The 21,294-nt window shown below is 44.0% G+C and overlaps 1 protein-coding gene across 1 annotated transcript in view; it reads left to right on the forward strand.

Annotated features, from left to right (window-relative positions):
* The window catches only part of GUCY1B1 (guanylate cyclase 1 soluble subunit beta 1), a 725,186-nt gene that overhangs the window by 85,669 nt on the left and 618,223 nt on the right, over positions 1 to 21,294 (forward strand). Inside the window, exons 3-4 of the mRNA XM_069631323.1 lie at positions 7,652 to 7,752; positions 14,856 to 14,974. Coding sequence (XP_069487424.1) covers positions 7,652 to 7,752; positions 14,856 to 14,974 — 220 coding nt within the window. The remainder of the gene's footprint in view (positions 1 to 7,651; positions 7,753 to 14,855; positions 14,975 to 21,294) is intronic.

Here is a 21,294-nt window from a genome sequence, read left to right on the forward strand (position 1 = left end):
GCTTCATGGCTGCGATGTACCAGATCTCTGAAATACATTCGTGGTCCCACAGGGGTCCCTGGCCTTCGATTTGCGTGCCAACACTAGTGCCGCCGCCATCATCATTATCACATAGATTTTGCGCACTGACTTTGATTTGAGTTGCTAAAGTGTGCCGTCTAGGCCTATCATTGTGAGACCTCTGTTCCTTCCCCTTGAGCTTTAGCTCTAGGACCTGCTCGACTGCTTAAAGTATGCCCTCCCAAAACTGATCTATCTTGGGGCATTCCCACCAGATGTGGCTTCATGTTCCCTCCGATCCACATTCCCTCCAGCACTGCTGGGAGGACCCCGTATACATTCTGTGCAGCCTAGTTGGAGGTATGTGCCACTCAAACATTAGTTTTAGCCATATTTCATGAATCTGGAGGGATCTCGTTAGTTTGGGAATGTGTTCCCATAGTTTTGCTGATTCTGTTACCTCTATTGTGCACCCGGTGGGGGTCTCCCATCTTTTAATGTATGGCCTCGGCGGAGTGTTTTTGCCTAGTTTTATGTGTTTGTATATGTTAGTTATCACTTGCCTGTCACCTGGGTCCTGTTAAGTGACTTCAATTCAGCAATCCCACTAAGTCAGTGCCTCGTCTGGGACGCCCAAGGGAAGCCCTTATTTATATATTTTTATGACAAGTTATACTCTGGATGATAAACCCTAATATAACACCCCTCTCTATGAATCCCCCTGATCTCACTGAGCCAAGAAGTAGGTTTGTTTTGCAATTTAAACAATTTATTGGAAAAATTAAACAATATATATATATCACACTATTATGATAAATTAATATTTGATAGCACCCTTATGAATATAATGTTGATCAACAATAGATAATCTGACACCAGCACACTTCTTTACAATCAATGAGGAGTTATTATAGGAAGGATAAAGTAGCAGAAAATACTTTTATGGTTTCAAGGAAAAGCAATGAGGGAAAAATGCAGCACAGAAATAAACTTGATATGATTTCAACAAAAGATAATATGATCACTTTTTCTTTGACAATTTCCTCCCCCCCTATGCCAGATAAGGAGATGGAAGGAGAGCACACAATTCTCAGGAATACAAAATGCAATACAAGTTTCCAGTTCCCCCCAGCGAGCTTAGAGGAAAACAGGCATGATTTTAAAGCAGGCAAGATCCTTTTAAATGTGGTGGCAATGAAGTGAAAAATATGCTGAAAATGCTTTTAATTCCCTCTAGAGGTTCAGGGTGAGTGAGAGATACTTTAAATCAGTTCAGGTCAGCCCTACCAATGATTCAGGGATGATTATCAGGTTGAAAACGGGATTCAGTAATGGAAGCAAAAGACAGATATTTTTACACGTGGTTGAAATGAAGCAAACTGTCAATTTGCAGCATTTTTTTCCGAGTGCGTCAATCGCGATTACGGAGGAACTATAAGGAGTAGCAAGTCGGTTTTAGGCTTTAGGCTTGTTGGAAAGCTTAGAATCTTGGCGTTAAAATGAAAATCCCGTTCCTAGAACAGGCGGTTCAAAAGATACAGACGATTTAATGGAGGTAGATTCTCAAAATAAAAGTAAAGCTCAGAATGACAGATGACAGTTTTGCAGAATGGACACACAATTTCTTATGATGCAGTTCTAAATAGGTTAAAATAGTTTGAATTAGATTATTTTATACTAAGAGATTGGTTTTGCACAGTTCTGGCTGAGTACTCACACTATGAATTTGAAATAAGCCGTCATGGTCTGGTCAGCAGGTTTGGACTGGACTCCGGGCGGGTGGTTCTGAAGTCACAGCTCTCTGGGTCAGCTCTGCTCTGCACTTCACAGCGGTCTGGTCTGTGGTTCTCTGGTTCTGGTTCTGGTCTGGTCTGTGGTCTGTGCTGTCGGCACTTCTTTCTGGGTCTGCTACTGGTTCTGGCAAAAGTTCTTGCCAAAGAATCCAACAGCTCGCCCGGCTGTAGAATAGTTTGGTTGGATTGCTGGATTCTGAAGGCCTGCTGAGAAGAGATCTCAGCTTGTGGGTTAGGCCTTTGCTTTAAGTTCTGTAGTCTATCTGTAGTCTAAGTTCTGGATGTTCCTTCTAGACGTTGTGTGGTCCGGCAAAATGCTCCGCAAGAAAATGGAAAATGAATCCCTTGCCTGTCCAAGCAGTCTCTTTTTATGTGTTTTGAAAGTGGGTGGGTCGGCTCATTCTGCATGCCCAACCCTCTCATGATTTGATAGGTCAAGGATTCTCTGTGACCTGATTTGAGAAGGGATAGTGTGTCAGAGTGAGTCAGAGTCTTACAGTCTATTGAAGAAACACCCCTTTGCTTTTACTTAGAAAATGAATGTTTCATAACTAACAGGTTTCCCAGATACACACGTCGTTTAAATTACATACACATTTCACAGATTAATTTAAGATACACTCTCGCCCAACTCTGATCCCCCTCAGAGCCTGGGTTCAAAAATGGCAACATTTTGTGCTTTTTAGTGACTTTCGCCATATTGGTTTTTCCTCAAAATTTACACAGGCCTGCACCCCTTCCCTGAGCATATTACTGGAAATTACTATGTCTCTATCCTAAACACAGTGTCTGCAATATTGATAAATAGCGGGGTTTGGTCCCAGAACACCGCACAAAGTGGAGTTTGGTCTCAGATCGTGAGGGCATTTTCCATATTATGGACCCCCAAATTGTACATTTCTGTGAGCTTAATACAAGATTTTAGAAGCATTTAACTTAAACATATATTTGCTGCAATATGAATCCACAATCCAGTCTGGCCCGCGCCCAGAAGCTTGGTGAGTCAGAGATCACAGGCCTCTCCTTCTTGGCAGGGCAGCTGTTGCCAGCTAGACCCTAATCTGCATTTCTATTCAATTGAAAGGGTCTATTGTGTCGTGTCCTGCAGGCAGCAGAAGAAACTCCTCCCTCTCAATCAACATGGCCATGTGATATCCTGGGCTGTTGTGTGTGTCTCTGAGGTGTTAATGGTTCTCAGGAAAAGCAAGTCTTTTGAACTTTTAATTGCATAAAACCCCCTTCTGTTCACTGCACAGTTCTGCAAGACAGCTCTCCTGTCAGGATTTATAGAGCGCCAGCACCGGTCAGTGTCCAATGCCGGTACTGCACCTATTTTTGACAGCTGTCTTGAATTAATTCCATTTAAAAAAGAAAGGATTTTACTTGATAGTATATGATCCTTGCTTGACATGTCATTGATGTGGATCTGCAGTAAAGTAAAGTAAAACACTCAATCATAGTTTGATTTTTGTTTGGTGGCTTCGGGCCCATGATCTTAGCAATTTTTGACATTAATAAAAACGGATTTTGAACAGAACCATCTTTCTTTGCACTGGTGGGTGGCAGGTCAGGGGACCATTTTGGTGTGCGCAAACTGCATGGTTCTCCTGGATTCTGGCGCAAATGTGGGCTTTTCCGCCATCTTAGATTTCCTAAGCCCACAGCACCAAATGTTGCAGCATAATAGTCCAAACGTGGGTTAGGACACCCAACAGTCCCTATTTAGGTACTTTTCGAATAGGGTTAGCTGACGGGTCCCTGCTTTTTTCATGGTGGGATGTAGTAGCCAGTGCTTCAGTTGGGCGTAGGTGTATCTTTAATTTTCCCCAAGGGTAAAGTCTGATTTTCATTGGTCGAACTGTTTAACCTGGTCCCCTTAGAACATATTTCTGACCGTGTGGCATCCCCCCTGTTGCCAGCCTTCGAATGTGTGTGTTTTTCTAGCCCAGTGTGAACTGCGGGTTGTCAAAGAGCAGTGTGTACGGTGAAGGAAACGTGGTAATGTGTGCCCTCTTGACCCCTTCATCCCATGCATCTCCCATGACTGATGTGATAGTGATACTATACATTTGCGGAGGTCTATCTGTCTTGCTTTTCCATAGTATTCCCCCTGCAACTGCTCTGTCCTTTAGATCTTCTCCCAGTCATCCTTCTGCCATTCTCTAATAACCCTCTTCTGGACGGCCATAAAATAGGCCCTGAATTCCGTTCCACCATTCCCACTCGAGTAGATGGGGCTTGCATACGTTTTGCGGCTACTCGCTGCAGTTTGTTATTCCAGATTAATTTAATGGTGGTTCTACGCAGGGGTCTGAAGTAGCCCAGCGGCACGTGGATTGGGAGTGCTGTAAAGTGATAAAGTAGTTGTGGCAGCACCACCACTTTTAATATGTGTATGCGTCCCACTCAGGTAATCGCTAGCGGGCCCCAGCCTACTAATTTAGATTTGAACTTCTCCAGCAGGGTGAATAGTTTGCGTGAAATAACCTTCCCAGTGATTTAGTCACTTTTATACCCAGATATGTTATGGAGTTTTCCACCCATCTATAAGGGGAGGACTTCCTGAGGGCCTGCTCGACTGTGCTTGTGAGGTTGAGGATTTCAGATTTGGCCGGGTTTATTTTTAATCCAGCGACTGCCCCAAATAGGTTCACTTCTCTGGTTGGGTGACCGTAAAATGCATGTCATCAGCTAACGCTGCAATTTTGTGTGTGTCTCCTCTGATTTTCCTGCCATTTGAGCGCACTGCCTCTAGGAAGGGTTCAAGCTGTATAGTGTACAGCATGGAGGACAGTGGGACAAAGGGCACCCCTGCTTCGTACCTCAGCTCACTGCCACGGGTTGTGATATTTGCCCGTTGATGGAAAGCCGGAACTCCGCCTGTCTATAGTTGGCTCTCAATCTGCTGAGGAAGTTGGGCCCAAAACCCATCTTGGACATGGTTGCAAAGAGGAATCCCCACTCTACCAGATCAAAGGCTTTCTCAGCGTCATCCGCCATTAGGAGGCCCGGGATTCCTCACTTGTGGGATTTTTCAATCAGGTGGACAATTCTTCTGACATTGTGTCCAGTCTGTCAGCCCTTGATGAAGCCTGATTGGTCGGGCTGAACTAGATTTGGGAGGATCTGATCTATTCTGGTCGCCAGGATGTTCGTGTGGATCTTTTCATCAATATTTATCAGTGGAATGGGGTGGTAAGAGCCGCTTTCAGTGGGGTCCTTGCCTTTTTTGGGGATGAGTATCACTTTTGCTTCTTCAATAGATTTTGAAATGGCCCTTTCCTTGCCTATTTGGTTGAACAGGTCTGTGTGCTAGGGAATGAGTAGTTCTTTGTGTGTTTTGTAGAATTCAGCAACAAAGCTGTCTGGTCCAGGGGACATATGTATAGGTAGGGACTTGATTGCTGCCTGAACTTAGTCTCTAGTTATCTCCCGCTCCAGGTATTTCTTCTCTTCCCCCTTTATTCTCAGTAAGTCTATCTTATTAATGTAAGCTTCCTGGGTCATCGGAAATGTGTTGTCTGTGCAGTACAGCTTGGTGTAGAAATGGACGAACATGCTTTCTTTGTCCTTATTGTTAGCTCTGGTTTTCCCTCCTGCAACTTTTACCTTTAGAATAGTTTTATCTATTTCCTCCCTCCTCAGTAGCCTGGCCAGCAGGCGGTCTGACTTGTTCGCTTTGATTTAGTACTTTTGTCTAAGGTGTAATAAGTTGCGTTCAGCCGCTCTTGTCTGTATTAAGTCTAACTGACCTCGTATGGCCCTGTTTTCTCTTTTAATCGTCAGGGTCTGCCCTGTTTCCATCTTGTCCATTATCTCCTTTAGTTTATCTTCTAGCCTGGTTTCCTCCAGCCTCCTTTCCCTCTCTCTTCTTGCTTTGAGCGCTAAAATTCTCCCTCTAATCATTTCTTTGTACGCGTGCCATCTTCTCTGTGGGGCCGTGTCCCCGACCTTGTTTGTCTCAAAGAAAGCCTCATTTTCTTTGGCAATTTCCCGTACTAGTGTTTCGTCTTTAAAGATGGGTGTCGGGTAGCGCCATTTCCACAGGCCGGAAGGCGACCGGTTCCTTTTTAGAGTAATGGTTATTGGGGCATGGTCTGAAATTGCAATGGCAACCATACCCATGCTGTCACATTGCCCAGTAGCGATCAGGAGACCCAGGTGTAATTGATTCTCGAGTGTGACCGATGTGCATGCGAGTAGAAGGTGTAGCCCTCCTTGTCCCCCTCTATTTCCCTCCACGCGTCTACCAGCGCTAATGCGTGCACCTTCCCCCTGAGTACCTCTGATGGTCGTCCGTGTAGTGTTGTTTTCTCATCCTATATGATACATTTATTTTATTTATTGTGCATTTAGAAAGTGCTTATACACCAAGAAATTGTGTTTCAAAGAGCCCACAGGGCAAAGGGGAGGGAACAAGGGAACAAAACAAGACAATGGAATAAAATAGCAATGATGAGCCAAAGGCAGAGGCTGTCCTACTAGGACTTGTGAACATTCAAAATGTGCAAGTGCAGAGAGTGAGAGAAGGGACAGAGGGAGGGTTAAGTGCTAGCGGTTCAACAGAGGGGGGAGTGCCAGGGAGCCAGTAGTAGCAACAGGTAAGTGCCATGTAGTGACCACTTGGTAGGAGAGTGGTCACACACAAGCACAATAAGTGCAGGTTTGTGAGACAACACAGGCAAGTGCAGGGGGAGGGTGAAGGCTGCAGGCGATTGGACAGAAAGCCAGGACCCAGAAGGGCATGTAAGGGCCCAGGCCACCAATCTCAGCGACTGTGGAATTTAGCACGGGACATAGAGTGGGGTTAGGGAGGAAGAGGAGAAGAGGAAAGTCTTGATGAGCTTGTGGAATTTGAGGAGATCTGGCTCAAGACGGAGAGGAGGGAGCCAGCCGAGGATAGAGATCGGCCACCTACTTGTGGCTTAGAGAAGTGATTGGCAAACAGAGAGTTGGAGCCGGAGGATCTGAGAGATCTGGAGGGAGAGTATTTGGTGAGAGCAAGTAATAGGTAGCGCGGTCCTAGGCACCAGACAGTATTATGGATGATGCAGAGGGATATGAATTTGATCCTTGCAGCAACTGGGAGCCAGTGGAGAGATTTTAGGGCAGGAGAGTTATGGTCCCTAGGCTTGAGGCCAAGGATAAGTTTTGCATCCCTATTCTGGATTAGCTAGAGGGGCTGGAGAGAGGAAGAAGGTAGATTAACGAAGAGGCTGTTGCAATAGTCCAGCCTACAGAGTACCAGAGCTCTAGAGATATTGAGTTTCTGGGGAAAAGTTAGGAATGCGAGGGTACCTCTGAGGATGAGGAATTGGAAATGGGTCTTCTTGGCAAGGTCCAGCATGTGAGAAAGGAAAGAGAGAGAGGAGTCGAAGATGACTACAAGGTTGCTGGCTTCAGAGGTCGGTAAGGGGTGGCAAGCGCAAAAGGAGGAAAGAAGGAACAGGAGTCCCAATCAGAAGGATCTCAGTCCTGCTGGCATTGAGCCAGAGATCATTAGAGGTGCACCAAGACTGGATAGCAGACAGGCAGTCAGGAATGGTAGAGGAGGTAGGAGGAGGTTCAGAGGGAAGTTTGAAAAAGTGTTGGGTGTCATCAGCATAACATTGGAAGTGTGGGAAGTGTTTCCAAGAGGAAGGAGAACGGATGAATATTTTTTGCTCAGGCTCATCAAAGATTTCATTACATTTTTCAGGTCACATGATCTGAATTCCAATAGAAATGTTGGGGTCTTGTGTCTTTGGTTTTCATTTGCACCGTTTTTTAACAACATAATTGACAGTGAGCTCAAAAACTAATATGAAATGAAGGTTTGTGATTCTGTTTTCACTTGCACGGTTTCTCTCCACTTCTAGGCGAGAGGCACAGCTAGACGAAGAGGGGCAGTTTCTGGTCAGGATCATTTACGATGACTCGAAAACATACGATTTGGTTGCGGCAGCCAGCAAGGTGCTCAGTGAGTAGCAATTCCTTTACGTTTGCAAACTTTTTTTATTGATCACCTTTTTTAACATGTTTTTACTGCCATTTTACAGGAGTAACAATAAGCAAACTCCTCGCCCCTCCTCCCCTCCCACTACCTCTTACTTTCACCAAGTTTTGATGAGTCCATGCCATCCCATGGTGGCGATGCTTCTTTCACATTATGTTGAGTATTCGCAGATTCTGCAGGCACCATTGTTTCATAAATTCACCATTGAGGAATTCCAGAACCAGCCCCCATTCTTGCTTACATTCTGCAGCTTCGCCTTGTACTCTATTAGTGACCAATTCCATTGTAAATATTCCCCACAGTTTATGGAGCCAATCCACACATGTTGGGGGCCCCTTTGGCTTTCAGCATTTAGCCAACTAGGACCAGGCTGCTATAAGGATTATGATAAACACCTTACGCTGTGGCTTAGAAGGGAGCAAGATTTCCATGTCAAACAGCCCACACAACCAATTCCCTTGGGGTAAGTGTTACGGGGCATCAGACCATTAACTGTATCTGGGCCCCCACGTCCGTCCAAAACCCCCTCAGCCCAGGCTATCCCACACCATATGTGCCTCCAGTCGCATCTCCCCGCTCACCCCCTCCAGCATTCACGTGAGACATCTAGGTACATCCCATGCAGCTTCTCTGGTGTATTGTGCCACTGAGCCATTACCGTTTACCATGTTTCCCTAAGTTGGATGGACCTGATTAAATTCGGTATGGTTCCCCACAAGTTCTCCCAATGGTCTCTCGGAATCGCGCTCTCCACCCAGGGTTAATTCTCACTTCTTCATGTACCCCAAGTTTAGCTAGTTTCTGAATCTGCTAAGATCGAGTATAGTTTTGATACCATCTGTCGAACCCCTGTATGTGTCGTGACAAACTTCTCAAACAGTGCCATGTCCCTATTGGCAGCTCGCTTCATCTTCGGATGTGTCAGCTAGTGCCTCAGTTGTTCGTACTCCAGCCTATCCTTCTTCATCAACCCCATCTGTTATTTACACTCTTCAAATGATCTAATGTCTGTTCCCATCACTGTGTCTCCCACTTTTTTACATCCCACACTGTACCACTTACTGAACGTGTCTCCCACTATCCCCTGGGAGAATTGTGGGTTTCCAAATAGTGGTGTGAAGGGCGAAGGGCAGATTGAAATAGTCCCCCAATCGACTAGATGATCCCAAATGTTGCAGGTCACTGCTAGAACTTGGCTTAGTCTAGTGTTCTGGGGTCTGTCCTGTCTGTGTAACTATAAGATTCCTTCTAACGGGGTGTCAACCACTGCCTTATCCATTCTTGCCCATGGTTTGATTTTGTCCCCCGTGAGCCACTCCCAGACCACTCTCAGTGGTGCTACTTCATAGTATTTGGAGACATTCGGGAGGGCTACTCCCCCTTTATGTTTGGGTGCCATCAACATCTTCAGGGCAATTTTGGGCTGTTGTTTTGCCAAATAAAGCAAGCCACTACCCTGTGGAGTTCATCGAAGAAAGAGGATTTGGATGGGAAGTGCTTGGAAGTGGTAGAGCACCCTAGGAAGCGGTACCATCTTTATTGTGGCGATCCTACCCAACCACATGATCCACTGAGGCAACCATTTCCCCAAAGCTGTCTTAATTTAGCTGAGCAGCGTGGGATAATTTTCCTCAGAAAGTTTGGGCAGCGTGTCAGCAATGTTAACCCCTAAGTATCTTATACTGTTGGTAGCAATCGTAAACGGGGAGTAATTGGGTGATGCGGCTACTTGAGCCTCGGAAGTCCCAGGCTCAGCAGCTCTGATTTTGACATATTTATTTTTAGACACGCTACCTTTTCCATCTTGGTGAGCTACACTATTAAGGCAGGAATCGACATTCCTACTTCCATCAAAGACAGCATTGTGTCATCTGCGAATGCCACTATTTTGTGTACCCCGCCAAATGGTATGCCCTGGGTGAGTGTGTTTTGTCAGATAGTAGTCAATATATCCAGGTATACAACATACAGAAGCGAGGACATGGGGCATCCTTGTCTGCTACCCCTTGTGATATTTATGTTTTGGGACAATGAAGGGTTAATGGAGAGGCTCATCAAAGGATTTTTTATAGTTTGCCTTGCCCATGCATAGGAATTTAGAGCCCACTCCTATTTGTTCCATGGTTGCAAGAAAGGCCATTCCACCCTGTTGAAGGCCTTCTCGGCATCGAGTGATATTAGCACTGAGGGTACCTACTGGATGGCAACCTTTTCTACCAGGTGAATTATTCGTTGTTGTTGTCCCACGCCTGGCACCCTTTGATGAATTGTGTCTGGTCCGTCCCGATTAGGGTTGGAAGCAGGGGGTTTAGTCTCACCGCCAGGACACCTGTGTATAGTTTTGCATCAATATTCAACAGAGCGATGGGCCGATACGACCCGCAACTCGTTGGGTCCCTGTTGGGCTTCTCAAAGACCACGAATTTTGCCTCCGGCATTGTTTGTGTCACGCTTCCCTTTTATCCCAGCAAGTTAAACAGGGTTGCAAGCTTTATGCTCAGTTTCCGGCTGTATTTTTTATAAAAGCTTGCCGGGAATCCGTCCGGCCCAGGCGCTTTATTTGCCAGGAGGCTTTTAAGGATTGCCTCGACCTTATGTCCTTCTCTAGCCTCTCCCTGTCCATTTGTGTAAGTTTATGCAGGAGCACCTGGCTTAGATAGTGTTCTATTGCTCGCTGATATGGCCGATTGGTTGAAGATAGGACACTGTAAAACTCGCCAAAAGCCGCCATTACGGCCGATTGATCACCTCTTAACGTCATTTTAAAAGGTGCAGCTGTGAATGGCTCCACTTGTCCCTTAGAAGAAAGAAGAGCGTGACGCTTTGTAATGGTTAAGATCACTCTTCTTAACCATTTTGCAAAGGGTTGTTTCTATCCCATTAATTGAAGCTTCTTTGTGCCATTTCAGATTATATTAAAAATGTTTCAATTGATTGCCACTGTGGTGGATAGATAGTGGTGAGAAGAGTGAGTTTAAGCATTTTTATCTATCACTATTGGCTTTTCTAACTATAGGAAGGAGACATTATGCCTGTTGTAGGTTCTTCAAACAGAGTTTGCACTTCAGGTGTGTTCAATAGTTATCTCACTACGTACATAATATCTACGTGTAACAAAGCAAAGTGAAAACATGTTTAACACATTTAGTACTAAGTGCAACTGCCAAATTCCAAGAGTTTTCCATTAAACAGTTGCAAAGGAAGACACATCAAATTGGCAGGAAGCCCACGCCTGAGATAGGTACTTCACACACTTAGAAGTACATTACATTATAAACCTCTGTGATCTATTCACCTGCCCTATACTTTCCTCAAAGTTTATGCATATTATAAGTACATTATGAGTACTCGCAGGCCCAAATGATTGATCTTGTCTTAAGGGAACAAGGTCATATTCGCAGACTGCCCAAAGAGTGTGCGGCGACTCGTGCACATCCTCTGCAGTGTACTTGGGGCTCTGGAGTTCAGTCAGAAGACCTGCCCAATCTACTTTAGAAACGTTTTTATTTCCCTTTCTGTGGAGGGCTGCAGAGAGACTTTATAAGAGAACCCACACTTCTGCCCCACTCTGACTGTTCTTCAGTCTTACATTTGTTTAAAAATCATTCCCTATTCCAATGGAGGATCCTGGGCATATTATGGTAACATGTTTATCTTTCCGTGTTTCTCTCCATACGAGACCCCTTTGTTTCTGGTGAAGAATATCATGAAACCAAAGGCATGACAAGGGGATCCCACACATGATCATTCTTGAACAAAAGGAATTGTTCTGGTAGGCTTTCTTCAGCTCTTCAGCAAGTAAGAAAGCAGGCAAGTGGGCTAGTACCACAAAGTCTGAACCATGACATCTCCCGACACCCAGCTGGTGGGATTTTGAGTCCTGGAGTATGTGATGGGAATCGCCCTGACTGGATCTCTTTGTTTACAACAATGAAGTGAAGCAGATCGCATAAAGTGTGATTCGGTCCCATAAATCCCACTTCCTGGCAAGAGGACTCAGCTTAATGAGAAGGCACACTGCTAAAATAGGTTGCAGTGATGTTCCCTTTAATCAGGAATTTGATTTTGAGCTGAGTGCTAGAAATCTTCACACGGAAGTAACATCTATTATCAGCTGGGAGGATAGGTCATGGGCACAGCAATACCCACACCCTGTCCAGCGCTTTGAGGCTGGAGTCAGGCATGAAGCGTGATATAAGAAACCCATTTTTTTTTATCCTCTCACAGTGCACTTGCACTTATAAATTATCTGGGATATCAATGCCTTGCCTAAATTGGATATTTACAGGGTTTCAGACAGACCTACACTTTACAAAATACCATACCAGCAAATTTACTATCACACGTTTTGGCTAGAAAACTGTATATAAAACACCATTTGTACTGAATCACAACAGTTATTTTCAAAGGGAAAAGCCCATTTAAAAAACGTGTTGTAAATCGGGGACCAATGTGTGAATATATGCCCTAGTTTTGCATTCCCAAAGATAATGCACGTCAACAGTGCCACTGCCACGTGCAGATTCCCAATTTTCACATTGCAGTCCACATTTTCCACTTCAGATTGCAGTGCACAGGTTTGGGAGTTGCAATAGAAAGTGTAGGGCACCTCTTGTGACTCTCAAGGAAGTTCTACAGTGATTTCATTGTGTGAGCAGCCGAGGGCAGATTTGGGATGCAGACAGCAGTCCCACAAGATCAGTACCTGACCACCCGACGTGTTCCTGTAATACAGCATTCTCTCTGTGATATATGCACTATTGGCCTAATTTACCCATCTGATGGAGGGACTACGGATGGCCCACGCATAGGATTCCTAAGTATCCTGGCAATATCTTATGGATATAGCACAATGCTTATGGCCCGAACAGCAAACAGCACTGACCCTGCAACTATTCATCAACAGTTATTATAAGTATATACCTGCTAAGGACCTAAAACCCAATGCAGAAACATTTAAAGTGCTGGTAGTAGGCTATGAAGAAAGGAGAAAGTGCTAATTTTCCTGAATATTACTAAGATGGGGGTAAGTTAAAAAAACCTGTCCATACCTTGATGTTTGCTTCATTGAAAACTTGAGGGGCTTTAAACACCTAAAAATCCAGCACATAAAATGTGAAAAGCTTCAGGGGGTATGGTTACATTTAGCACAAATATTGGAAAACTGCAAGTCTGAAGAAGTAGGTTTGCATGGCCGAAGAAGTTCGTTTGCATAGACCCAAGCTCTGGTGCCATTAAAATATTCATTTTGTAAAAGGTCGACCACTTTAAATAGTTCAACTCCAACCTTCTCCCTCCATGATGAACTTGATGCACTAGGCCAGAGGTAAAATAAACTGATTACGTTATGGTTGCCATGGAACAATCATCAGGTTTTGATCACTCAGAACATATTCCTGGATTTAATGAAAAGTGACAAGGCCAGGTACAAACATTGGCTCCCTTAACAAGGTAGATGCCATCGATAGAGGAAGTTGGTGTTCAGATCCATCTGGTATCCTCGGAAATTAAAGGAAGGTGGTGGTACAAGAGCTGGCAATGCATTCAAACGATCAAAGAGAGGTAGCAGAAATGACAAAAATCCTAAATAGGGAGCATGCCATTATTTCAATACTAGAGACACTGGAATGCTATCCTTCCTTGACGAAGGCAGACTACTTATCCTGTTTCCCAATGCTACCACTAGAAACAAAGATGGCAGGTCTCCTAACAAAGCCGGAGCAGAGTGTAAATGCACTTCCCCGAAAATGACTCCCTGAACTCGCTGTAAATCTCCATTATTAATATTCATTAATATTCATGGGGTGACGGTATGCACCTCATTGCACACAAATGTATTCCACTGGTGCCACACCGGCACACGGTGCGCAGGGCAACGGAATGCTCAAATTGCAGTACTGTGTTTTTGCATTGTGGCACAATTCCTTAGCCAATTGCACCTCTAGCTCCTTAGCTTTATTGTACTACATGTTGTAAACCATATATGAATGTCAGTATTTTTGTGTTTTCCCGAATGTTCTGCAATTTTGCAAAGATTGAATTTTTTCAACCTTGTTTCATGTAAAACATGCTTAATGGTCATGATTGTTTTATGCATAATCAAATTGAAGAGAATCCATAGATTTCTCGATTAAACATTACCATTGAATGCCTTTCCATCGAAAAAATTGCATCGAAAAAAAGCATAAAATGCATGTTTTTTAAAGGTAAAGGGTTTAGTTTCATTTTAATGGGATTTAAAGGGTAATAAACGGAGGGGTTGGGGTCGACCCCCCCCATTAAAAAAAGGAATGTATTTGATGCAATTTTTTCGATGCATTTTTTGCGTTGGAATGGCCCGTCGATGGTAATAATTCGATGTAATGACCATAATAAACCAGGACAGACATATAGAATGGGGTCTTCCCCCTGTAGGAGAGGACAGACAAGTATTCCTCTGAGTGTCCAGCATTCTACGGCACCTGCCGTAAACTGACTGTGAGGTCTCAGTTTTTCAGATCCGCACCAGCATTTGAAGGGTCAGTTTAGTCTTTCTGCAAAGGGGCCTGATGAAGAGGTGCACAGAGGCCTCAACCCCACCTCCCATACTCGTGCAAAAGCTGTGATCTGTGCAATCACCTTGCCTAAGGATACTCCTTTAAGCTACAAAAAGGTAGCTCATGAATACGCCACTGCAGAAAGCCAGGGCTCAAGAGCCAGCTGCCACCTGGTGCTACTCATGAGGGTTCCCAGATAACCTCTGAAGCCCTTCTCTCTGTGTGTCATTAACTGTTCATGGTAGACCGCATTCAGTCACTGCGACTCTCAAGACTTCGATTCGCACGTGCTTATCATTTCAATTTTGGTGAGTCTATTAGGCTGTTCAAGTGACTGCCGTGATACATTTACATGCAAATGTGATGATTGCAAATTATGCACTACAAAACATGAAATGCACAATCAAGGCTGCATTTTGAAAACAAACTGTATGCTATTTAGGAAATGCAAATCAGGAAACTCTGAACATATATTGCTATTTTGAGGGGCAAGTAGGAAGCTAACTAATTCGAATTTCCAATTTTCAACAGATCTTAATGCTGGGGACATTCTTCAAATGTTTGGGAAGATGTTTTTCGTCTTCTGCCAGGAATCTGGTTACGACACAATCCTGCGTGTCCTTGGTTCCAATGTCAGGGAATTCTTGCAGGTGAGAATTTTTGTTTTCAAGATTTCCCTGGAAGTTGGTTGTCATGCTAGTAACAATTAGGTGTTTGCGTATGGTGAGAAGTATGAGCAATACCACTGAAAATGGCTCTATTTATACTTCTAAGGTGTGTGTGATTACAAGTACTATGTTTGTATTTCAAACCCTGACCCTCCAGCCCTTGAAACAGAATTTTTATTTTTTATTTTTAGCATGGCCGGCTCATATTAGAAATGTGATTATCTTATTTTCATTGTGTGACTGCCCATGGTCGAAATGGAATGAATACTATTTTCAGTGCAGACACTGAGCATGTTCCCTCGAACATGAGAATCTGAAGTCACCCAACTGAAACCTCCAGTGACCCGGAAATATTTGCAGATCACTTTTTAAGAAGCTTGTCGAGACTAGAAATATGTGAAAAGTCAGTTACATCAGAATTGTCATGGAATGGTTAGTCAGTATTAAAGGAAAACCAAATAAAAGAGAAAAAGAATTATAGGCCGTAGGAGCACACGTTAGAGCCAGTGGGACGACTCAGAATGAGAGCATTGATTGGCGTCATTGGTCCACATTCATAGTCCTCTGTCCATCTCCATACGCCTTTGCTTTCCTCACTGCTCTTGCTGTGCTACCTGCCCCATAACTGTCCGCCTCTGCCTGTTCAAGCTCTCCAGCCGCTCCCCCACAACTAATGTGCGCTCTGTCCTTTGTCGCTGCCATGGAAAATGTAAAGTGATGCTACTACGTCGGCTGCCAAGAACCACACATCATCACATGGCCACCCACCGTCACTGCTGCTTAGATTGCAGGCAGCTCCGATTTGAAACTTTGGAACCATTTCAAGCCGCAACTTCATTGTTCCAGTAGGCTTAAATCTTTATTGAGCCGGTTCACCCCTCCCTACTTTAGACATTGTTTCCTCTGCACAAAGAGCTAAAGGTTGCTATTGACTGTTCTTTGGGTAATTTAATACAGGCATATGCTCACAACGTGCAAGCCCTTGTGGTTCACTGATGCTTTGAAAGATGTTTAGCAGCAGTGTCAGAGATATGTGGTAGGATCTCTCCAGAGGGCTATTAGGTAAGAACGAGATAGGAAAATCAATAAAGGATGTTTAACATTTATGAACATGAGAATGCCTCAAGATTGAGATGTCTATTTCTTTTAATTAAAACAACATTAATATCTTAGTACACTTTGAAAGTGACTCAAACTGCAGACAGTGTCCTGTTTCTGCAGATAGAGGAACACAAACTCTTGGGCGGTTCATTTAAGAAACATTATATTATGCATTGCCCCCAGTACCTGGCAAAACATACAGCTACATAAATTATGATTCCAATAAGAGTTTATGATGATGTTTTGAAGAGATCAAAAAGGGGGGATACAGAAACCTTTTGGAAAATTGCCACACGATATTGCAAAAGTATAGGGAAAGTCATAAGATCAGGATGAATGTATCAGGGGCACGGCGGGTAAGGAACTTTAAGCAACACAATGCAGCCAAGGATGATGAGTAAGAAATATTGTGCAAAGCAATGGGGAGGCAATATATGGGAACATCAAGTATATAGCTGAAGTAAGGAAAGTTTTAATTGGGCATGAGTCCCATAACGCAACAGGGATACATATCACACCAATGAATGGTTTTAAGTGTGAGCATGACCCGTGGGCTCCATTTCTAATGTCTGTATTTAATGTGCTATTAATAACTGATATAGTTCAATCAGTGTGGACGAGAGGGTTTATTGTACCATTATGCGAAACAGATGTCTGCCTAAATTGTGTAGACCAATTACCCTTTTGACATGTTCTTCTAAAATATTTCAAGCCGGAAAAGTGGCACAGTGAGTAGAGTGCTGGCTTTGACATCCGTGCAGAGCTTTCTAACGCAGGTACGAATCCTGGTGGGGCCAAACTCAGCCTTTCATCCTTCCGAGGTCGATAAATGAACACCACGCATCATGGGTAATAATAAGCAGCGCTCAGATACCTCAGGGTTTGTAGCGCTATATAAATGCCAAATTATTATTTGTTTGGTCAATTTATACTTCTTAATTTAACTGAATGAATAAAGATCACATTCTGTATGATTCTCAAGTAGGTTTTAGAAAGGATCTGGTCATGGCATTCTAAGGCCTAATCCCTTCTCCAATCATCCAAAAATATGCTTTTGGTCATACAGCCAAAGGATATGCTGCATTTATTGACTTATCAAGAGCCTTTGATTTGCTTAATTGGACACTACTCTGGGATACGTTGAGGGGAATGGACATTCCAGGTGGCTTGCTACCAATTCTGAAAGAGCTGCACAGGAACAATACTGCCAGAGTAAGGTATGGCCCAAATGGTGAATGGACTGACGTAATTCATGTTGAGAATGGGGTGCGCCAAGGCTGCATGCTAGCACCAATATTGTTTATTTATATATAAACTCACTATTAGAAGAATTAAGGGAATGTACTTCTGATGTGCCTAAAATCAGCAAAAAGTGCATTCCTATCTTTAGATATGCAGACGATACAGTGACAACCCTGGTTACAACATTTTAGAACTATATGATTAGAAAAGACCTAAAAGTAAATCTCAAGAAATCTAATATGCTCTTAGCAAAGAAAAAGTGTACATTAAAGGGACTGAAGATAGCCGGGGGAGAGTTCAGTAACCTTGTCTACTTGGGCATTACATTTGACTACCTCTGTCAATGGCAGCACATATCCCAGGTCAAGTTATCAAAATGTCCAAAGCAAATGGAGCAATACAAATCCTGACCAAGAACATAGGCGTAAACATGCTTGGTAAGATTCTAGCAGTATATAGGTTCAAGACTGTCCCAATAGGACTATATGTTTACATGGTTCACCAATCTGGGGATATTCTGTAGCTCACAGTAATATAAAAACCTTTGAACATCTTTTTTATGTTCCTTGCTTGGTCTTCCTAGGCCTATGCCTATCTACTCTACTCTACTCTGCTCTACTCTACTCTACTCATCAAGAAGTAGCTTTGAATTATTATCCTGACTTGATAGCTGCAGAAACAGTGGTGATGTGGACAACATAATGCTTAATGATGAGCCAGGCTTAACAACATCATTATTTACATATGTGGTGGAGAATCTCTCCATCTATGACAGATTTTCTGTTTACAGTGTTTTAGATATGTGCTATAATGTCTTGTTTTGCTAACTTGTTCACCAAGGTGGACCTCATTACCAATGATGCTCTGGCTTTGGTCAAAAAGCCAGTGATTGATAGATTGAAAGTAGAGAGAAAGGAAAACATATAGGAAAAAGAAGAGTTAAAGTACAACTTTCAAGTTGCCCCAAGGGATGGGCCTGCAGACTATTTGATATGTGTGCTTTGGGAGCAACGTCAAGTTGTTTTTATTCACATCAGAGTGGGAATGCTGCCGATAGCAACTCAGCAGGGGCAGCAGAACAGGGGAGAAAACAGTTGTTAGGCCTCATGCAAGTTAAGTTTTGGTGCATTTTGCCTTTTTTGTGCACTTCATAAACATATTGGGAATAACACCCTGGTGATTTTAAGGAACCAATGGAACACTAGAACTATTTATGCTGCACAGAAGTTGCTAATGAATTTAGGAGACCACCGTATTAGCTGGACTCTCACATCCTATTTAGTCAAGGCACTCAAAAGAAGGGGTACAATTTTAAAAATGTTCATAGTCGTCCTGTCATTTAATCTTAATTTAATTTTATGACATCAAGCTTTTTTTAACAGGACAAGTATAGTCCTAATTGTGCACTCTGTATATTATATATACACATCTAGGTTATTGATTGGAATTGTGATTTCATTGGATTATGGTTGGATTAACAATGTTATTGTGTGTGTTTTATTTTATTATTACGATTGTCCTATTTTGTGTATGAATGCTATATCACTTTTGTGCCTTTTATTATGAATAAAGTAACTTAATGACAGACAGAACATTGCAGCAAATGACATAAGCAAAAGAAAGTGAGAGAGAAACAGACAGAGAGAGGGAGAGAGGGGGAAGAAAGCAGAGCGAGAGAGAGAGGTTTGCAGTATAAGTCCCTGTAGCCCATACTAATATAACATTATGAATGCAGAATGCTTACTGTGTTGTAGAGAAACTCAGCTTCACCTCACTGATGAAGCCCGACAAGCTTAAACGTGGTTGCAGATCCTCCTGAGTGGAAGAAATTCCATAGAACAGGGTATTTGACCCATGTTCCTTCTCAGTAGAGGGGCTTCCACACTCCTTGGTAACTTTGTAAACCTTGGGGATTAATCCTAAATAACCCAGGGTAATCCAGACACTGACCCCTTGCTCACTGTGTCTTAGAGAGGCTCAGCTTCACCTGACTGATGAGGCCCGACTAGGCCAAAACATGTATCTGGGGTTGCCGACGGTACTTGTTCAGATGAGATTTGCCTGGCATTTCGGTGCTGGACTGGCCTTGTGGGTGGGACAAAGACTGATATGCAAATGGATATTTCTCCTCTGTGAAGGGTGCAGTGAGCTAAAATGTGATTGTAGACCCTCCTGAGTGGAAGAAATTCCATAGAACAGGGTATTTCACCTATGTTCGTTCTCAGTAGAGGGGCTCCCACACTCCTTTGTAACTGTATACAGACCACATAGCAGTATTTGTTTTTGTGTTACTAGAGCACAAACCTAGCTAGGAAACAAAGGAGCACTGTATACATGGTTTGGGTTTAACAGAGGTGAACTGTGTGGTGTTCCAGTATCCTTGGTCATAGCAAGAGAAGGCACGTTCCCTGGTTTCCTCTTTGCATTTCAGTTTAGTTCCTAGCCTCACAATTGTCTAGCGCCAAGGGGAGTGCATCAGGTATTTTGAGACCCTGGTGTTTGGGCATTGTTCGGCCAGTAGTTCCCTTATGCACGGTGTAGGTAGTTTAGAAAACTGTCCTGGTTGGGATAGGTAGACCGTGTAATTGGGAGAGATGTGGTTACAGTTCTTAGTTTCCATTAAGAGGTGTGCAGTCATTGTTTTTTTTTAAAACTCTGTTTATTGAATTTTTAACAACAACATAACATAGAGAAACGTACATGAATAAGACATGAATCAGCAGTGTACACGTTGAAGGCAGTTATACATAGCAGCAGGGCCCGTAGGCCGAGGACCGCAAGACATCAATAGGACAAGGCAGGCAAACAATGCTAGCAGCGTTACCGGTGTACCCCCACCGCGGGGCTCAATGAGCGTCTAACCATTTACCCCATATTTTTTCGAATTTGCGGGGACAGCCCCTTGCATTATAGATCCGGCGCTCTAAGGTTGCGCACCTGTCCAACTCATTACTCCAACGGTTCAGGCTCAATGGTTCGGCAGATCCCCAATTGGCTGCAATAAGTCTCTTGTCTGCCCCCAGTGCAATTGCCAAAACATTTTTTCATATTTGGACAGGTCTACTTCACCCCCAATGCCCAAGAGTATCATCTTGGGGTCCCTAGAGATTGGTGTCGACAGAGCGGCTGAGATTGTGTTGACACAGGCCACCCAGAAGGCCTGTATCGCCTGACAGTCCCATATCATATGGTAGAAGATGGCGGGTTCAGTTTTGCAGCGGACACATGTCCCGTCTTCTATTCCCCCCCATCTGGCCATTGCAGTGCGTGAGTGGTATGAAGGATGGAGGATCCTCAGCTGTATTAGTCTGAGGTTGGATTCCATTCCAATTTCTCTGGGGGACATTAACGCCTCCACCCAATCTTCAGGTTCCAGGGGGCCCAGATCCCTTTCCCACTTTGCCCTTAGCCCGTCGAGTTGTGTAGCCCCGAATGAGTTAAGGGCCTGATAGAGAGTGGAAGTGACCCTAGAGGAGATGTGCTGTGGAAGGATATTGGTCTCGACGGGAGAACAGGGAGGTACGACCGTAGTGTCGGGGAATTGGGTGCGGATGGCGTGGGAAAGTTGCGCATGCCGAAACCGGTCCATGGGTGCCAGGTAGAATTGTTCGCGCATGGTCTCGAAGCTCAGGAGGCGGCCCTCTTGTATCACGTGTGCTAATGTGTGTATTCCTTTTACCAGCCAGTGACCGAAGGGGCCCATTTTCACTAGCTCCGGGAGGAGCGCATTGTGCCATATGGGTTGCAACAGTGTTGGCTGTTCTTCCCAGCCGATTAGTTCGTGTGCGGTCCGCCATGCGCGCCGGATGTGGTGGGTCATTTTGGGCAGCATCGGGAGTTGATCGTGGGTGGCGTAGAGGATTTGGAGCGGTGTTAGCGGGGACATGGTCTCCAGTTCTATTCTGGTGTGTGGAAGTGTGGGATCCGCGTGGATCCAGTCATTCACCACCCCTATCTGT

This window comes from Ambystoma mexicanum, chromosome 6q (assembly GCF_040938575.1).
Source record: "Ambystoma mexicanum isolate Mex_15411 chromosome 6q, UKY_AmexF1_1, whole genome shotgun sequence".
Classification (NCBI taxonomy): Eukaryota; Metazoa; Chordata; class Amphibia; order Caudata; family Ambystomatidae; genus Ambystoma; species Ambystoma mexicanum.